The following is an 18,252-nucleotide window of genomic DNA, read 5'->3' as shown; positions in this document are numbered from 1 at the left end:
CCCCAAACAAAGGCACAAACCTCCCACGGCGTTCTTGTGTTTTTCTTCACTCCCTCACACAGACACATGCCAAGACACAGGTGGCCAATAATGTCCTATTAAGTATTTTTAATACACCAGAATGTATCTACAGTGAATAGCAGCTGCTAAGCAAAGCGGAAATTGAATGCTGTGCTCATCAGTCAGTGTTTTGCCATATGGCATATCATATGGCATATCAAATAATTCCTTATATGGATTCGGCATTCGTGTGGCTCGAAACCCGGCGTTGTATCTCATTTCCTCGCATTCATATCAGCATCACGATACCTCATGAGGGAAACAAGGGATTTATAATGCGATATAAATACTATAGTCGAAGAATTGCACTCAAATTATCTTCATTTTCCTTTCCCCATTCACAGAGGATATTTATTCTTCCTCTCAACCCTTTCGGTCTGGATTAGGCTTTTGATTAAAGAGCCACACACTGAGTTTTTTTGCTTTCCCGCGGCACTGGCCTCAGATGAGTTCCCAAGCCCTTCAGCCCTCTATGATGGTGTTACTGATCGACTGACCCTCATTGTCTCGCCTCATCCATCTGTCACTTTACACCAACTGTCCTCCGACAAGCCTGACCAGGACAAATCGCCGAACAAAATATGGTGTCCCGCGACCACAAAGGGAGAAAAATGAGAATTGGTTAGGTGCTCGTCGTGATGTCACGGCAAGAAAAAGGAGAGTGATGAAATAAGATCTCTTATTGCAAATGAAGTGAGGGGGGGAAAAAAAAAGGGCGCTTTGTTGGAAGTGCTCTGTGGCAAAGGTCAATCGAAACGTCTTCAATCAGCGGCGAGACAAAGGGGAACATGTAGCATTCTTGCATAATGAATGAGCGCGACAAAGCCGCCCCTGCAATAATTTAGAGGAATGAAAATGAGTCTTTCGTAGTTTTCAAGTTCCTTTCACATTCACGAGTACAATCGATTATGTAGAAACTACTCCATTCAGGCAGAACAGATTAAGCCATTTATGCTGCACAAAGCGCATTTTTTTTTTTTTTTTTTTTTGTGTCTCATTAAACCAAAATGTGCACCCAAACTTTTGAAGTACCCTTCAAATGCATTTTTTTTTTGTGTAAATAAATCTATCTTAACCATGCACTTGTCCTAAAAAAGAGAAAAAAAGAAAAGGGAAGTGCAGGGGGATTTTGTAAATGGGCTTTTTATTTGTTGTTGCCCAGGTGACAGAGACCCGCACCGGTCCCCTCGGATGCAGTAACTATGACAACCTTGACTCCGTCAGCTCTGTGCTGGTTCAGAGCCCTGAAAATAAAGTCCAGCTGCAAGGTGTGTCGGATTTTTTTTTCCACTTTCATTGTGATTCTCATGGTATGTTTTTACAGATCAAACATTCCTGTGAAAAGTTTAAGCGCCGGATCTAAACTGCAGTAACTGTTTGGCATACAAATACACAGATTTATAGATTTTATTAAGTAAGTCATAAGCTCAGCTAGCACTATATTGCCACTAAACTTTCACTGTCACTCCCCGGGTTCACAGTTTGACGACGGTGCTAAACCCCGCTCCGTTTTACAGGCTTGCAAGTGATCCTCCCAGACTACTTGAGGGAAAGTTTCGTGCAGGCCGCTCTCAGCTACATCGCCTGCAACGGGGAGGGCGAGTTCGTCTGCAAGGACAGCGACTGCTGGTGCAGCTGTGACCCCAAGTTCCCAGAATGCAACTGCCCCTACATGGACATCCATGCCATGGAGGAGAGCCTGGAGAGGATCACGGAGACGTGGGGGACGCTTTATAAGGAGTTTGAGGAATCAGGTGAGGCCGCCTGGAAAGTAATGGATTCCCGCGTCCTTTCAAATCGCACGGCTCATTTTCAATGCAGAAAATATCTGACTTTGTGAATATAAATCATTTATATGAGAGTGAGTGGGGATGAATTCAAGTGTTTTATCTGCACCATTAAACCTGAGTGAGAATCCTATATGTATGGCCCTCCCTCTCCTCTGATTTATAGGCTGAACTATAAGAGCTGTTTGAGAATCCTAGATCCTGGCACACTATCTGCATACAGGGAATTAACAAAGCGACATGACCAGATAAAATGAAAAAAAAAAAAATCAGGCTCAGGTAGTTTACAATATGTCTGGAGCAGATTAATCAGCTATAAAATGCGTTTATTGCCAGACCGGCTCCTGACATCAACGGGAAAACAGACTTTGAAGGAAGCTCTTAGCATAATGTTTGGTTATTATTGCTGTGCTCGGTCACCCTGCCTTGGTGATTATTACTCAGGTGAAATCAAAATGGATGTCTTTTTTCTTTTTTTTTTTCCTTCCATTTATCAGGTTTGCCTGAAATATCCCTAAGTGCAATTACTTTCAAAGTTTATGTTTTAATGGCGGGCTGTGAGGCGAGGGCGGCAGCGTGCCCGGAATACAGACGCCCGCAAGTGTCATAAATGTGTCCTTCACCGGGGGATATCACTGACTCGTGGCTCGCTGCTGCTTTATCGGCGGAAGAAGACGCAAGAAGGCCAGCCACAAATGGAGGGCAAAGAATAGGGAACATTTGAACTTGAACTAAATGGCAATGGAACGGGAAAGAATCAGAAATGCATTTCCATATAAAGTATAGTTTCTTTTGTTGCTTTTGTACTCACACTAAATTAACTTCTTCAGGTGTAATTTAAAATTCTGTTTTCTTTTTTTTTTATAATGCAAACAAGATATAATTACAAGATCTTACAAAAGCTCCATTAAGACCCTCGTTCCTTTAGGAAATGTAGCCTTCTGCTCCAGAATGCACCTCTTTATTGGATTGCTGAATATGATCAGAATTTAAGAGGTGACCTTCTAAGGAAGCACCTGCCAGATTGTGACCGAGCTTCTCCCTGAAACGACTTCGGCGGCGCACGCACAGATGAGAACTCGCACCGGAACACGTTCCTTTGCTCTCTGCTATTCTGCGAGCAATTAGTAAACTTAGCCCTCATCCTTTTTTTTTAATTTTTTGTCTTTACTCTGTCAATACCTCCGCCAAGGGTGCACACTTGGTAGTCCCGTCTTCATTTCTGCATTGATTGAGCCTTTGTTGGCCTTCTGGTTGGTTTGCTAAAGGCCAGTCAGAGTCGCTACTCCCCGTGTTACTCTTGCTAGGTTAGACAGACAGAAGCAATGTGGGAGTGCAGTCCCATGGAAGGACATGAAAAAAAAAAAAGAACTGTAGACTTAGTTTGCAGTGAAGCTGTAATTCATAAACAATGTAAACTGTCTCATGACGCTTTACAACATCTGGTCTGAAACCCCCAGAGCAAGCATGAAGGCGACGGTGGCGAGGAAAAACTCGCTTTTTACAGGAAGAAACCTTGAGCAGAGCCTTTAGCTCATATGGAGGAACCCATCTGCCCAAGGCCAGCAGGGCAGAGACAGAAACGATACATAAAAGCTGGAAACTGGTCCAGTGATTAGCACAGCTGCTAATATTAACTGTCTCGCTAAGTTACCAAGACTCTATTATTTCCATGGAGCCCTGCGTGGCTTTTGTTTATCAAACCTAGCAACAGTAACATAGGAAGTTGAAAAAATGGAGGAGCCATGTGGTCGGTGGTTAGCGCACCAATCAGAAGTACAACTAAAGGTCAGTTTGCACAGAATTTATATCTGCACTCTTTCTGGTCTATTCATAACTAAGATCTGTGGAAAAGGAAATATAATTAAAATATGTCAAGTCAAGTCACGTTTATTTATATAGCACACTTAAACGCAATGTAATTGACCCAATTGGGAAGCAGAAATGCAGAAAATGTGTTATTTTTTTTTCTTATGAACATATTAACCCTAGTGGACGGAGCTACTGGTTATAAAAAGAAGGATTTCTTGGTGAAGTTTGTTACGAAGAAGGTAACATGTGAGATATACTGGATTTTCTTTATTTTTTCTTTTTGTTTTCATGGTTATTTTGAAAGGTTTGAGTTATTGAGCAATTACTTTTCTATATGCATCAACGCCAAGCATTTATTATTTAATGATATTCATATTTTTCTTTCAAACATCCTCACCGTTTGTAACTCAGGATATATAGCTCAAACCGTATTGGTATATTCTGTCTGGGCCCGCTTTGTGAAGACTGCCAGATGCTGCGTCCAAATTTGAGCAATCCAAAGTCTACCTTTGTAGTAAAATAGAACCGAGGTCAGTCTGCCAACCCATGAATAAAAAAAAAAAATAAAAAAAAAAATGCCACTGAAGGTTATAAATAATGGAAGGCAGCCGTAAACATAAATTCATTCTTGTTATGAGCGTGGACATGTTGTAAACACAGGACGGAGGAGTCAGAGTAAGGCCACATAAATTTACTGTCGTGAAGGTACTCCGCTTGCAAGTAGCTGATCTGTGTGGAAGTGAATTCTCAGAGCTCACACTATACACTCAGGTATCTTTAGACTTGTCCCAGTTTTCCACCGCTTGTTTTTAAACTTGGTCACCAGAAGTTGCAGTGTGTATATATATATATATATATATATATATATATAAACCCACACTACATGCTGATGCAAGGCTCCTGAAAAACACAAATCTGGAAACACATTTTTAAATAAATATGGGTGCGTGGCAGCAACTACAGTAAAGTTGGAGGCAGAACAGCGTGAGGATACCAGCTACAATCCGTATTACGATTGACTGTCAGTCAATAGCGCTGAATGTAACAACTATTTTAATGCTTGCATGGCACAGTAACCTAAAAACGTCTGGTTTTCAGATCAAAATCATGCGTAATTCATTACTTTACCGTCGTAAATGTGTCAAACTGTGCAAGTCTGAGAGCAACGTCTCACTGGTTTGGACCCTGTTCAGCACTGGCAGAAAAATTAAAAAATAAAATCCCTTGTTACTTCAGGAAATCAAACACGAATTAACCCAAATACTGCAGGCTTTGGCATTTCCAAACACAGATGTCTACCAAATACAGTCATTTTGCCAACATCTGTGAAATGCGACTGCCGTAAAAATGATTAGGTATGTGATTTTCTGCTGCGACCATTTCTGTGCACGTGTCCTCAGTTATATGATTATGTTTAAGAAAATTGGCTGCAGTTTCTCATCTTTCAGAACACACAGACAGCCCTAATCTGCTCTGTTGTCGTTTTTTGCTGCAGCAAGGTCTTCATATGCTGCATGTTTCCATGAAATATGGCTCAGTTTTGCTGCGACTAGTCTCTTCTTATTGAGTTCAGTGATATTGATTAAAATTGCTAATTGCAAAAGCATCTTTACCTGTTTGTGGGTGATTGTATGTGAACACATCCAAACACTGTATTGGTAATTCATTGCCAATATTATAATTGGTAAAAAAAAAAAGTCAAATAATACTAAATAATACACAGAGATCAGGCATACCATTATGACCACCTTCAGAGAATGGATATGGGCCTTCTGAGGGTGTCCTGTGGTGTCTGGCAACAGAATGCTGTTAGTTGGGGGGCCTTTGAGGGGAGGGGCCTCTGTGGATCATCCCATAGATACTTGATCAGTTTGGGATCTAGTGAATTTGGAGGCCAGGTCAACACATTTGAATTGTTCTTAAAGCATTTTTGTGTGTGCGTCTGTGTCAGGCTGCATCCTGCTGGGGATGGCTGCTGCCATCAAGGAGTGTCGTTGCTATGGGGTGGGGGTGCCTGGTCTGGTCTAGGTGGGTGCTACATGTCTAAGTAACATCCACACTGTGTCCAGGTCCAAAAGGCATTCATTCAAAGGTTTCCCAACAGAACATTGAATTGTCACAAGATGGTCAATGTTCTTTACTTCTCCTGCCAGTAGTCATAATGTTATGCCTGATCTGTGTATGCATTGTATGCATCATAGCCCTAGTCTGGAGGATAGTGAATGCTAACTGTCCTCTTGGACATACACACTGCACCGTTGCACAGCTGATAAGTTTCCTCTTTTCTGTGTCCTCTCTGCTGTCACAGATGAATTCAAGGCCTTCTATGCAAGGCTGCCCCAGACCTATTTCCTGAATGTGTCCACCATACAGCACTTGTGGTCTCTGGACAGCCTGTTCCAGTGGCGATACGAGCAGCTGGAGAACAGCATGCGGGTCCTATCCAGGCGAGCCCAGAGAGTCATCTTCAAGCTCTTCAGTCTCAGTAAAAGATGTCACCGACAGCCACAAGTGCGCATACCCAGAGAGCGGTGAGTTCAAGCGCCGCGCGCACATTTTCCTCCTCGCGGTTATTTGTGTGCGTTTGATCCGCGCCCCCGCGAGAGTCGCAAGGTTCTGACATTTTTGGCCCAAAGCTACTGTACATGGAGTCACAGCTTTCAGTTCTTTCTATAGGCTAATCCAGGTACGTCGATGAAAGCAGGCAAGCTGGCATTTCAGTGTGTGTAAGGGTTATGGAAAGGATTTCTCCTTGGTACAACTTTTGCTAAGAACTGACTTCACTGCACAACATACTGCAGTCAGTGAAATGCTGTTAAAAGAAGTCAGACCTGATAAAGAGCTCTAATTTCTCAACCTAATTCAGTCCACTTTTTAATAGACACCTCTTTTCCCTTGTAGATCACCGTAAATGAGCTCACCTGCCTTACTTCGTTTGGGCTGCCACAACACCGGCCTTCAACAGAAATCAGCGAAACCCCTGCTTCCATTAAATCTTTATAAGGCCTCATGAAAGTTTCACAAAAAAAATCATAAAATCTTCATTTCATTTCACTGAACTCAAAAATATCTGGAATTGTAATTCAGAGTATCACGGCTTCACCGAAGTTCGCGCTGTTAACCGATTCCAAAGCCGCGCGGGCGCGTTCGTTTGTGTACAGTTTAATAGCCTGTCACCAGTCGGAGCTAATTGAGTCTCTGCAGGTATTTTCACAGCCTTCGGCAAGGGTAATGATAAGTTGGTTGAATCCTCTGAAAGTCCGCATGACGCAACCCGTTTCAAGTCTGGATGGCACGTTGGTTCTCATGCCTGAACATGTGTGTGGTTTCCCCAAAAATCATTCAGTCGTGTCATATGATTCCCTCTAAATAGCACGCCATTTCTGGCCAAATTCACGTGTCATGGCAGCACATTTGAAGCCTTTTCATGTGTCTTTCTATTGCTTTAAATGAAGAGATGGTTGTACTTCATAGCACAGCATGAAATAACACAGAATGTGCACTGATAGCACAGAGGATGCATACCAGGATGCCCCAAAGGTTTTTTCTGATCTGCCGCATCTGAGGCCAATGTTTAGTTAATGCAACTAAAACTATTTCAACCTACATGGTGAGGAGAATCAATGCCCAGTCTGAAGTCTAAGGAAACAGACAGAAAACCCCTCAAACTCAGATACGTTGTGCAGCCTCGATAGATTCCGTCTTCCTCGTATGCTCTTTGCGCTGTCGCGCGCCTTCCGCCTTCGCTGCTGACAGAGGACAATCGTTATTAGCATGTCAGATAGAGAGGACTTGTCGGTAAAAATATAGACGCGCCAAGTAAGTGTTGGAGAGACTTTTTCCAAATCTCAGAGCCGTGTGGATTGAATATAATCCGCGTACCTTTACCCGCCAGAAGGGGTGATTGCAGAAGGTGATGAATCCAACCGTCGCCGTCAGTCAGACTACGTTCCCTTTCGACTCAGCCCGCTACAGAAATGGCAGCGGTGATGGTGGTGACAGCACCTAAATCAGCTGTCAGATTAACCTATACAGTGCACGCACTTCCATGTCCAGCCTCTCTCTCTGTCTCTTTGTCTTGCTTTTTCTTTCTTTACTCTTTCCCATTCCCTCCGCCACATTGCCAAAACACACATTTTCCTTTAATCACGGATCCATGCAGTCGATATTCCCACCCACTCACCGGGAAGCATCGCCACCCTTATCCCTGTAATGTTTATCCATCTTATTACTTTCCCTTTCTTTTCCCTCTCCATGGAAATCTTCACGCTCAGTGGAAAGCGATCCGGGACGCGGTGTTAAGACACTTTCCTGGGAGAGAAACAAAAAGCTTCCTCGCTCTCCCCTTTAACTGTTCGTACCACTTGAGACAGATGAGAGATCTGTGATTGATTTTGCCTCCCGTGGGCTACTTTTTGCGCTGCGCTGACAATTATGAGCGAATAAGCCCGTCGAAGCAGCAGTCAGCCCGGCTTTGGCGAGGCGGGTAATGATGAGACGGCGCGGCGCACTTTGTGCTCAAACTTTTGCCATTAGGCATAATGATGCCCATTGTCATTCAAGTGATGTGTTCAGTATTTCTGCTTTAATCAGCTCAAAAAAAAAAAAAATGCCTGTCTCATGGATAAGCTTCTCTGAAAAAGAAAAAAAAAAAAAAAAGAAGAAGAAGGTGCAGTTATTTTACGTACATCACTGGATAAGTCCTCTCATCTTTCTTTGACTGCTTGTATAGTGCAATTAAGATTTAACTCTGAAAGAACTGAATAGCTTTTTAATGATCCTATTAAAGCGTTCAGTAGATTTGAGCTTTTTTTTTTGTCTTTACAACCGCGCCGTTTCAGACACGTCCGTTTGTACAGAGCAAAAGGCGGCCGTGAAGTGCAATTACTGCACCTCATCATTTTGTCCTTTTCTTCACTTACATTGTTCCTATTGATTGCCTCCGATAGCTGCCTTTAGTATCGACTAAAGGACTGGTCGATCAAACATGCCATTAATAGCGTATGTGCAGTTCACAGTACCTCTGACAGATTATAAGAAACATTCTGGAAGTGAGCACAGCCTGCACAACTGCTCATTGAGAGTAGAAACTACATAAAAATATTATTAAATATAATAGTTTTTATTGTTTATCTTATTGCACACTATTGCATGCACTAAATATTTGAAATTGTGGGTTAAATTTGGAGTAAAAAACTGTACCTATATGTAAAAAAAAAAAAAAAAAGCATATAAAGGCCTGACATTATCTTCTTTGATATATATTTTTTGAATAAAAATGAATAAAATGAAATGTAACAATCACAAAAACAGGTTTAGGAGTGCATACCCTTGTGTCTCCATTTCTGTTTTAGACAGTATTATTCTTCATATTCTGTCATACGAGTTCCTCTAGGGTATATTTGTGTCAGTGTAACAGCATCCCGCATGCGCAAAATACTGTACATTGTTTTCAGAAGTGCAGTTTCCGCACGGTCTGCCTTTTGAGACCGACGGGAGGCCAGGCCTTATCCCCCCCAAATCACTGCTGAAACCCACTAATGCTCTTGTGACTAAAAGGGAATAAATCCCCGCAGCCATGTTCCAAATCCTCCCCTTCCTCCCCAGAAGAGTGCAGGCTGTTACGAAGCTTTTACTCAAACATTACGCCCAAATTCGGTTGCCATTAATATTAATAGCGTTAATATGTGTTCTATCCGCAGAGTGCTGTTTTCGCAGGGAACGCACGGCTCTAAATTTAGCCGATTTTATTATCTTAACACAATTTTACCTGCTCCTTTCAGTGACGTTAGACGCCGCTGCGATTTACAGCGGCTTCTCGGAGGAGAAGTTGTGGGGAGCAGGAACGCTGCACATAATCCCAGCAGGGAACTAACAGTTCAGCCGCCGTCTTGTTTTAGCGACTGCTTTGCTCTGCTGAAGTCGTTGGAGGTGAATGCCTTCCTCACAGGTAGCGGGTGATGGAAAGGAAGTGTCCTTTCAGTTCACTTCCCATGACCGCTTTTTCCATTAGAGCGTTTTTTTTTGATATTCAAATCAGCGATTATTCCGAACTCGGGCTTGCTTGCCGCCGCCAAGCGCACAATAAGATTCGGATGCACGGGAAAAATATAAATGTAATCCAGCAAACACTTTCAGATTAGCATAAAGTTTACCTCAACACACTCTCATCAAAGAAGCTTTCTTTCAAAAAAGGAAAGCCAGCGGTATATAGTGAGCATCTCTTCTCTTCAGTGAGCAAAGAGGATAAGAAGCATAAAGGGATCACAGCAGAGAAAGTGCCACAGACGGGAATCAAACTCCAGCTCACATGGGGGAATTATGTGTGAGAGTAAGTTACCCTACGGCTGCGGCGCGCTTCTAATATTTGTGTCACAAACTGATCAAAGACAACTTTCTCTGCCTCTCTTCTGTCTCGCGCCTTTCTCCTTTCTATCCGCGCTCATATTCTTTGCATGCATAACCCACGCTAATCGAGCACCGTAGGACTGACAAACAACACGAAACCTCAACGCGAGAATCTCGGGTCAGGACAACTAATGAGCATCACGGAATGCCACCTCCGTATAATCCTAAATACGTCCCAGATGGGTTGTTCTTGCGCGAACTTGAAGTCATTGTATGTCAGGAAATATTCAGCGCAATAAGGAAAACCAAGAATGCACTTCACGCACAAGAAGTGGTTGCTGTTTAAAATGATGCTCTGGATGTTCGTATGTAAACCCAAGAAAGTCATTCTGTGACGACGGGGCCACTGTGTCTGCTACTCATTTTGTTAGTCAAGCAGCATCAGGTTCTGCTTGATGTAAAAGATCATTTTGAACCCGAATATCACAATTTTCAGCAACTTTTGGCGATATGTTTGAAGACGGTTCATTTAACACTTAATTTACTGTTAAAATGTGTTTTGGGAAGTTTGTGCACAAAGTATGGACTGTAACGTAGTGGCTGAGATGTGGTTGAAATAATCGTTACGTCTTCTGACCTACAAATTAACTAAAAGGATCTTATATATACACACACCGATCAGCCACAACATTAAAACCACTTACAGGAGAAGTAAATAACATTGACCATCTTGTGACAATTCAGTGTTCTGCTGGGAAACTTTTGGACCTGGAATTCATTGATGTGGATGCTACTTAGACATGTAGCACCCACCTAGACCAGACCAGGCACCCCCACCCCATAGCAATGACACTCCTTGATGGCAGCAGCCATCCCCATCAGGATGCAGCCTGACTACAGGCACACACACAAAAAAAAACGGTTTAGGAACATTTCACGAAAACATGAAAACCTGTCCTCCAAATCCACTAGATCCCAAACTGATCAAGTATCTGTGGGATGATCCACAGAGGCCCCTCCCCTCAACCCATAGGCCTCCCCAAACTAACGACATTCTGTTGCCAGACACCATAGGACACCCTCAGAAGGCCCATGTCCATTCTCTGATGAGTTGCAACTGTTTTGGAGGCACAAGGGAGACCTACACAATATTAGGAAGGTGGTCATAATGTTATGCATGATCGGTGAATATATAACTACCAACCTGTCTGCAGGCCGAGACAGTTGTCCCAGGCCTAATAAAGGTTCTCCCTGTTCAACCAGCTCATCCTACAGCCTGTTCAATAACCACCCCCTCTCTTCCTCCCTTTCTCCGTCCTCCTCTGCTTTCCCTTATTCCCTGGAGCAGGCCCCAGTCCTACTGGCTGAGTCACTTCCAGTCCCTCCTGTACTGCTCGGAGAACAACCAGCTCGGCGCATTCTCGGAGGAGCTCCACAGTTGCAGCTGTCAATACGAGCACAGCCCCTGCCAGCTGCCTCCGCCCTGCTCCGTCGGGGAAGGCTCGGCCTGCGCGGCGTGCGCGGCAGACAACCACACCCGCTGCGGGAGCTGCAACCCGGGCTTCGCCCTGACGCAGGGGGGCTGCAGGGCTATGGTGGCCGACTCCACGGAGAACTACCTTGGGTTTGAGACGGACCTCCAGGATTTGGAGCTGGGCTACCTGCTGCAGAGAGCTGACCGCAGGCTAGAGGTATTTTTCTTTTAGCCCTCTGCTCAATCATTAGTCAGGCCCCCTGAGAGTTGAGCTGTTTTACGGCCGTTAGCCTAAGAATAATACTCACTCATTGGTGCACCATTACCTTTATTGCACATTATACCGATATAATCATAGAAAATGACAGTTTACCAATTTTCTTTCTGTTGTGCCGTGTTTTAGTGGAGGCCATTGGAACTTTCAACCTACTGCTTTGTCAGAAGATAATATTAGATAATATAAATAAAAACAGGCCAGCCGAAGAGTTTCCTGGAGTAAATTTGATTAGAGCAGCTGACTTAATAGGATGGCTTATTTTTTCAAAACTAAATAAAAATCAGCCACATAAATAGTATGCTGCAAGGCAAAGGTGATTGCCTTAGCTCCATGCTTCTCAATTCCACAGTATAGTCCATAACCACCATGTGTCTTCTGTAAAAACTCAGTAATTGTTATATTGCTACAATATTTATTTCACTTAATGTATGTATTTCCTGTTTATGCATCTTACAGGTCCATGCAATCTTCATCAGCAACGACATGCGACTCAACAGCTGGTTTGACCCATCCTGGAGAAAGAGGATGCTGCTGACGCTGAAGAGCAACAAGTACAAATCCAACATGGTCCACATGCTGCTAGGAATATCCCTTCAGATCTGCCTTACAAAGAACAGCACGCTGGAGCCTGTCCTCACTCTCTACATCAACCCATTTGGAGGGAGCCACTCAGAGAGCTGGTACATCCCTGTCAATGAGAACAATTTCCCAGACTGGCAGGCCACCAAGCTGGACCTGCCGTTTGAGTGCTACAACTGGACTCTGACACTGGGCAACAAGTGGAAGACGTTCTTTGAAACCATCCACATCTACCTTCGCAGCAGGATAAAGACTCAGAGCGGGGTGAATGACAGCGTTTACTACGAGCCTCTGGAAATGACGGAGCCTGCTCGGAACCTGGGCTACATGAAGATCAACAGCATCCAGGTGTTTGGCTACAGCATGCACTTTGACCCGGAGGCCATCCGTGACTTGATTCTGCAGCTGGACTACCCATACACCCAAGGCTCCCAGGACACAGCCATGCTTCAGCTCTTGGAAATACGGGACCGGGTGAACCGGCTGTCCCCACCGGGTCAACAGAGGCTGGACCTGTTCGCGTGTCTTCTCCGGCACAGACTCAAACTGACCGCCAGCGAGGTGGTCCGCATTCACGCCTCCTTACAGGCCTTCAGCTCACGTCTGCCCAATTCGATGGATTATGAGACTACCAAACTGTGCAGTTAACAGCTGCTCGAAGGGAAACCCGGGCTATTTATGGTACAAGGAGAACTCCTGGACATAAGAAGAGTGCCCTTTGCGGTTCAGATGCTTATATGTGTGCTTGGTCTCTGTGGATTACCAAACTGTGTGGTTTATCAGGAGACGACCAGCTGTGGACAGCTGAAGAATGTACTCATCTGGTTGTTTTCATTTTTGTTTTGTGACAACTACCTTCAGTGCTATACTATAAAGAATGGGCTGGATCAGTGAGGAAAATGCACAACCGTTTCTCCAGAACAAACTCTTTAACAAAAAGAATTCTACGATAAGAAACTCCCAAGTACCGCTACTTAAAGTTGAACCATCCTGTTTCAATAAGACACTGCTCATTTATACTGTAAGTACCGACGCCAGACGAATGGACATTTTATGGTGAAGATGGTACAGTCTGTTCGTTTGTAATTTTTATATGTTTCTTTGCTTTAGTGACAGTGCACTTTCCATGAAGACCAGAATACAGTGGTGTCAGTCAAGATTTTGTAGATAAATTGATATTAAAACATCATGTTATAACAGATTCCAGCTGTTGGAACCATTTTTTTTTTTTAAATAAATCTTTGGGGAAAGGAACTTGATTGAATGGATTACACTCAAACAGTATTGCTAACCAATATAATTAATGTATTCAGTGCAGATACTCCTACGTGTCGCAACATTTTATGCCGACTTTATTAAAACAGAAATTGATCCAAGATAATGTGCCCCAAGAACACACAAAAAAAAATCAAAACTGCACTGGATATCCCATTACTCCATTCTCAACATCAGGTCATAAACAAGCTGAACAGTGCTATGTGTAGTATAGATGCAATCAATCTGCAAGATGCCAATCGTCTTTGCATGGTTTCCACAAACAGATCACGTTGGATGCTATTGATAGCTTCCAGTTCATCATATTGATATAGTTTAATTTACATAAATGCATGGATAATATTGGATAATTAATTCAATGCAACCCATTTATTTCCATTTTCCAACATGTTTTAAACATAGGCTGTATAAAGATGGACGACGGAACTGCTCCTCAAAACTGAAGCCAAAGCAAGTAGAGCTCCCCCATGTGGCTGGCTGCAGTATAACCCTTCAGCGGTTTAAGCACCACCCTCTCCATGTTAGCGGATGGGACTTGCACCAAACTAAAAAACACTAAAATAATGTCACTATAAATGTGACATAATGGCGACTACCAGTTGCAATGCCAATTAGAGAAATTAAAATCAAGTACAGTGTATAATCCAACATTTCCTTGTAACTGGTGGAGGTAGAGCGGAGCGTCGTATTAATTAAACGAAGGTGTGGTCAGGTCATCGACATCGCGGCTCCACATAGCTCCACTCTTGGATCGTACTGCCCAGACTCTGGCTCCAAAATCGCAAAATGGCACCGCCTGTATCCCCGGGAAAATAGCGTCAGTTTGGCTAATGAAAGGAAGTGGCGAGATGTTGTCCATATTTATATACAGTCTATGGTCTATGGACAAGCTAACAAAGGCAAACTAGCGTGAAATCAACATTATGCAGTTCAAACTGTAGGAAGAAATTGTGTACTCATGCTTATGTACAGTTTTGTGCATGTATAAGTCATTAAGTTGACTTCCAGACAAACAAGAGTGCCACATACAGAGGTGCATGATACAAATTGCCTCTTACAGGGCAGAGGTCTGCTACGGTATTTGACTAAAGTGGAATTTTCTCACTCTTTATCCGACGCAGTTGGCTGCAGTGGCCATGTTGGTGATTGGCACCTCACTTCTGCCCTATACGTGTAACTACAACCTGCCGCCTTTGTCAACACTTTTGACTTCCTCACACTAACAGTTATGCTTGCGTATTGAGCTGTGAGCTCCGTCAGACAAGTCTTGAGTGCGCAGCAGTGATCTGTGGTTGAACAGATCCAGTGTAGACACTGACAGAGGACAGCAGCTGCTGCTATTGTGCTGCTGACATGCTGCTTCCGCTGTGCGGCCAGTTTAGACAAGGTGATGGGACCAAATACCAATTAGCTCAGGCAGCACACAGCGCTTTCTGTTCAGCTCAAGTGCATAGCAAACCATTAGTAAACCGTGCCTGCAAGAAATGTCTGTGCGTGTTTGTGTCAGTGAGTCAAGGCCCTCGGTGAGAAGGAGGGAGCAAACAAGAGCTTTTCTTTAAACATCACTGCCATCTTGCACAGAAAGTAGTGCTATTTCCCTTATAATTTATCATGATTTTTTATTATTTTTTTTAAACTTTTATTGACAATCAGTGGCACAGTTGCACTTAAGCATCATTTTTTTAGATTAAGATTGCAAGAACCTTTTCACAGTGTGGTGCAGGAAGAAATAGGCACATCACCACCAACATTGCCAATTCAACAGCTCAACTAGAATGTCAAAAGCAGCCCAGCAAGGCATTTCCTGGCGAGACACACCTAAGAGAGCACATTCTGGCATTGAACAGCTCATCGATGTGGAATTAGAAGTGGCTGCATTTCACCAGGCACAACCGGTACCAAACCAGCAGCACTAACTCTGCTAGCTGGCATTTTTCAGTTCTGACTGACTGACTGACTATTACAGCTTACAATGCCTGTCGATGGCGGTAGCTTGCCAGTTACTGTACGTTTTTAATCAAACTAAATATCTTAGTAGCCCAGTGCAAACTGCATTCTCAGTTTTGTACAGCTGTGTCAGTCATGAGCAGTCCAAGGCTTTTGCTTTTCCCCCTCACATTACTTATACTAATATCTCCAGTGTAATAGTGATTTATCTGTGTTTAAAGTGATACATAAAACATATGGGCTTCTAGTTTAGTTAATGATCAGAGGCTGTTGTGCCTCTGGATTGTAGGTCAAAGTCTCCGCCGGCGTTATTAGCGTCAGGTACAAGATTCCATCTCTAATCTCTCGCCTTGTACGTGCCTCGGCGACGCCGGAGACCAAAGCGAAGCCGAGCACCTGTGAAGGTTAACAGTCATCACCTCAATTTGTCAGCCCCTCCTATCAACTCCGAGTCGTGTCAAAAGCTACGCCGGACGAGCGCTGTACATGGATGAGTAGCGCATTACCGAATGTCAGCGCGTCTTTCCCTGGATACAGCCGTGTCAATTATGCGGAAGAAACGAGTGCTCCCTAGCAGCATGAAAAGAGCAGCAGATTGAGTGACACCCCCCCACCAACACCACCCCATGTTGTGTTTGTGAGACTGCTGTGACTTTGTTCCAACTTTGAGGTCACTTAATTCCCCAAAACAGCCTCCAAATCCTAAAGTGGTTGAACCGTCGTAACATTATGTTCTAGAGGGCAAATCATCATCACCAAAAAAAAAAAAAAAAAATTAATCATCCACACTGAAAAACATCATCTGTATCCCTAATTACTCAAAAAAAAAATGGAAAAATTGAGGACTGCAAAGATAATTCTGCAGTCCCTACAGTACATGTTCTCCCTCCAGCAAAATAAAAAGATCCCAAGGTAGCATACCCATAATTATGATGTTTAACAGCACTCTGCTCATTGTGCAATTACCAGACTGGGTTCTAAAAACCCATCCTGCCGAGGCAGATAGCCATAATTCATTACCGCAAACTTGTAAATAGCTGCATTTTTTATTCCACCGGTGACTCCAGCCTCCCTCATGACTGTGTGAGTCGGTGGCGCGAGGGCGGTGGGGGGGGGGGGGCTTTGATTAGAAGAGCTCTGACCTTTAGTGGTCTGTCAATCAAAGTTATCAAAGACAAGAAAAGCCTCTCCAGTTCACTGTAACTCTGCCTGATTAAAGTCGATGTTTGAGATTTACTGAGGAAGGTTTCGCCGGCTTTGTTTTTTTAAATTCAGAACCTGAAAGAAAATCTAACTCAAAGGAAGAATATTTATACTGGTGATAACCTTGGATATCTTAAATCAACATTTAGGAAAATTAGCAGCTCCCATTTAAGAACTGAAAACCACATAGGTAAATGCATTCGTATGACATTTCACACGAGCGTCTGAAAGTATCTGCAAATACTCAGAGCATACACTGATCAGCCACAACATTAAAACCACTGACAGGGAAGTGAATAACACTTACCATCTTGTGACAATACAATGTTCTGCTGGGAAACCTTTGGACCTGGCATTCATTGGTGTGGATGTTACTTAGACATGGAGCACCCACCTAGACCAGACCAGACCAGGCCCATAGCAATGACACTCCTTGATGGCAGCAAAAAATGAAAAAAAACAAAACATGAAGAACAGGCTTTTGTGTATCATGGCGACAAGTTTAAATGACACACAAGCTGATTGGGGCTGAGGACAGGAATAGGTGGTCATCAGTCGAGGTTTCATAGAGTGAAATAAAACAGCAAAACAACGAAAATGTGTGCCAATGTCCTGCAACGTTATGATACTGTATTTATAGGCTTTATTTGTCATTGTATATCTGTGCACAGCCACGAGATCAGCGCCCATCTGACCTCAGAGGTCTGGTGAGTCAACATTCCTGCAGAACGTCCAAGAGGTACCTTTGTCCCAAAACCCTTCAGCGGTTTAAAAGGAGCCACTTTATTTTAAAATCAATGTTGACGGTCTGAAGCCCTAAGCAAAGATTCAAGAACTCGAGTGATTGAACTTTTGTTAGAGTCTCACAACTCCAAAGGAGCCAGAGATGTGTGAGGGGGCTTTTTTAGAAAGATCAGAGAGAACTTCATTAGTGGAGATAAAATTGTCTGGGCGGGTAGTTTTTCCAAAAATTAAATAAAAATAGCTGTGGCTGGAGATATTAGCATTTTGGGCCGTCAGCCCAATTATCCCATTCTTGAGAAGACGATGTCTTGACAGCCCAGTCCCTACATAGACCCTTATGCCATAGCCTGACGTGCACCTCCCCCAGAAATGTAACTACGCGCCACAGCATCACAGACCACGAGAGCTGCGGTTGGTCCATCTTTGCAATTTTCAAATTGTTGTTTTGGATCAATAAAGATGGAACACATCGAGCGAAGGTTCGGAGATACAAACATTTGTATGACTCGTCTTTCAGTCGCCATTGTTGAAAGTGAAGCAGGAAGTAGAAATAGTAGATTAAGCAGACTGGCAAAATAGACACAGCGCCCACTAGTGTTTGGGTGACGTTGTTACAGAGCGAGCCAGGCTGACAAGCGCACAAGTATAAATGGATCGCACTGGCCTAGGCTACATACGTAGGTTACGGCGTCTATGTCCTACAGAGGCATAAATCGCACTTTTTAGGGATTTTTGTTTTGTTTGTT

At 43.4% G+C, this 18,252-nt stretch overlaps 1 protein-coding gene across 1 annotated transcript in view; it reads left to right on the top strand.

Moving 5' to 3' along the window:
* Nucleotides 1-13,949, top strand: part of brinp3a.2 (bone morphogenetic protein/retinoic acid inducible neural-specific 3a, tandem duplicate 2) — a gene marked incomplete at its 5' end in the record, with an annotated part of 39,538 nt that extends 25,589 nt beyond the window's left edge. The window contains 5 exons of the mRNA XM_084549074.1: nucleotides 1,223-1,328; nucleotides 1,578-1,814; nucleotides 5,968-6,190; nucleotides 11,356-11,698; nucleotides 12,215-13,949. Coding sequence (XP_084405200.1) covers nucleotides 1,223-1,328; nucleotides 1,578-1,814; nucleotides 5,968-6,190; nucleotides 11,356-11,698; nucleotides 12,215-12,985 — 1,680 coding nt within the window. The 3' untranslated portion in view covers nucleotides 12,986-13,949. The remainder of the gene's footprint in view (nucleotides 1-1,222; nucleotides 1,329-1,577; nucleotides 1,815-5,967; nucleotides 6,191-11,355; nucleotides 11,699-12,214) is intronic.
* Nucleotides 13,950-18,252: the final 4,303 nt, after the last annotated feature.

This window comes from Chelon labrosus, assembly GCF_963514085.1.
Source record: "Chelon labrosus genome assembly, chromosome: 7".
Taxonomy (NCBI): Eukaryota; Metazoa; Chordata; class Actinopteri; order Mugiliformes; family Mugilidae; genus Chelon; species Chelon labrosus.
The sequence above is the reverse complement of the archived record's forward strand: the minus strand, read 5'-3'. Positions and strand labels throughout refer to the sequence as shown.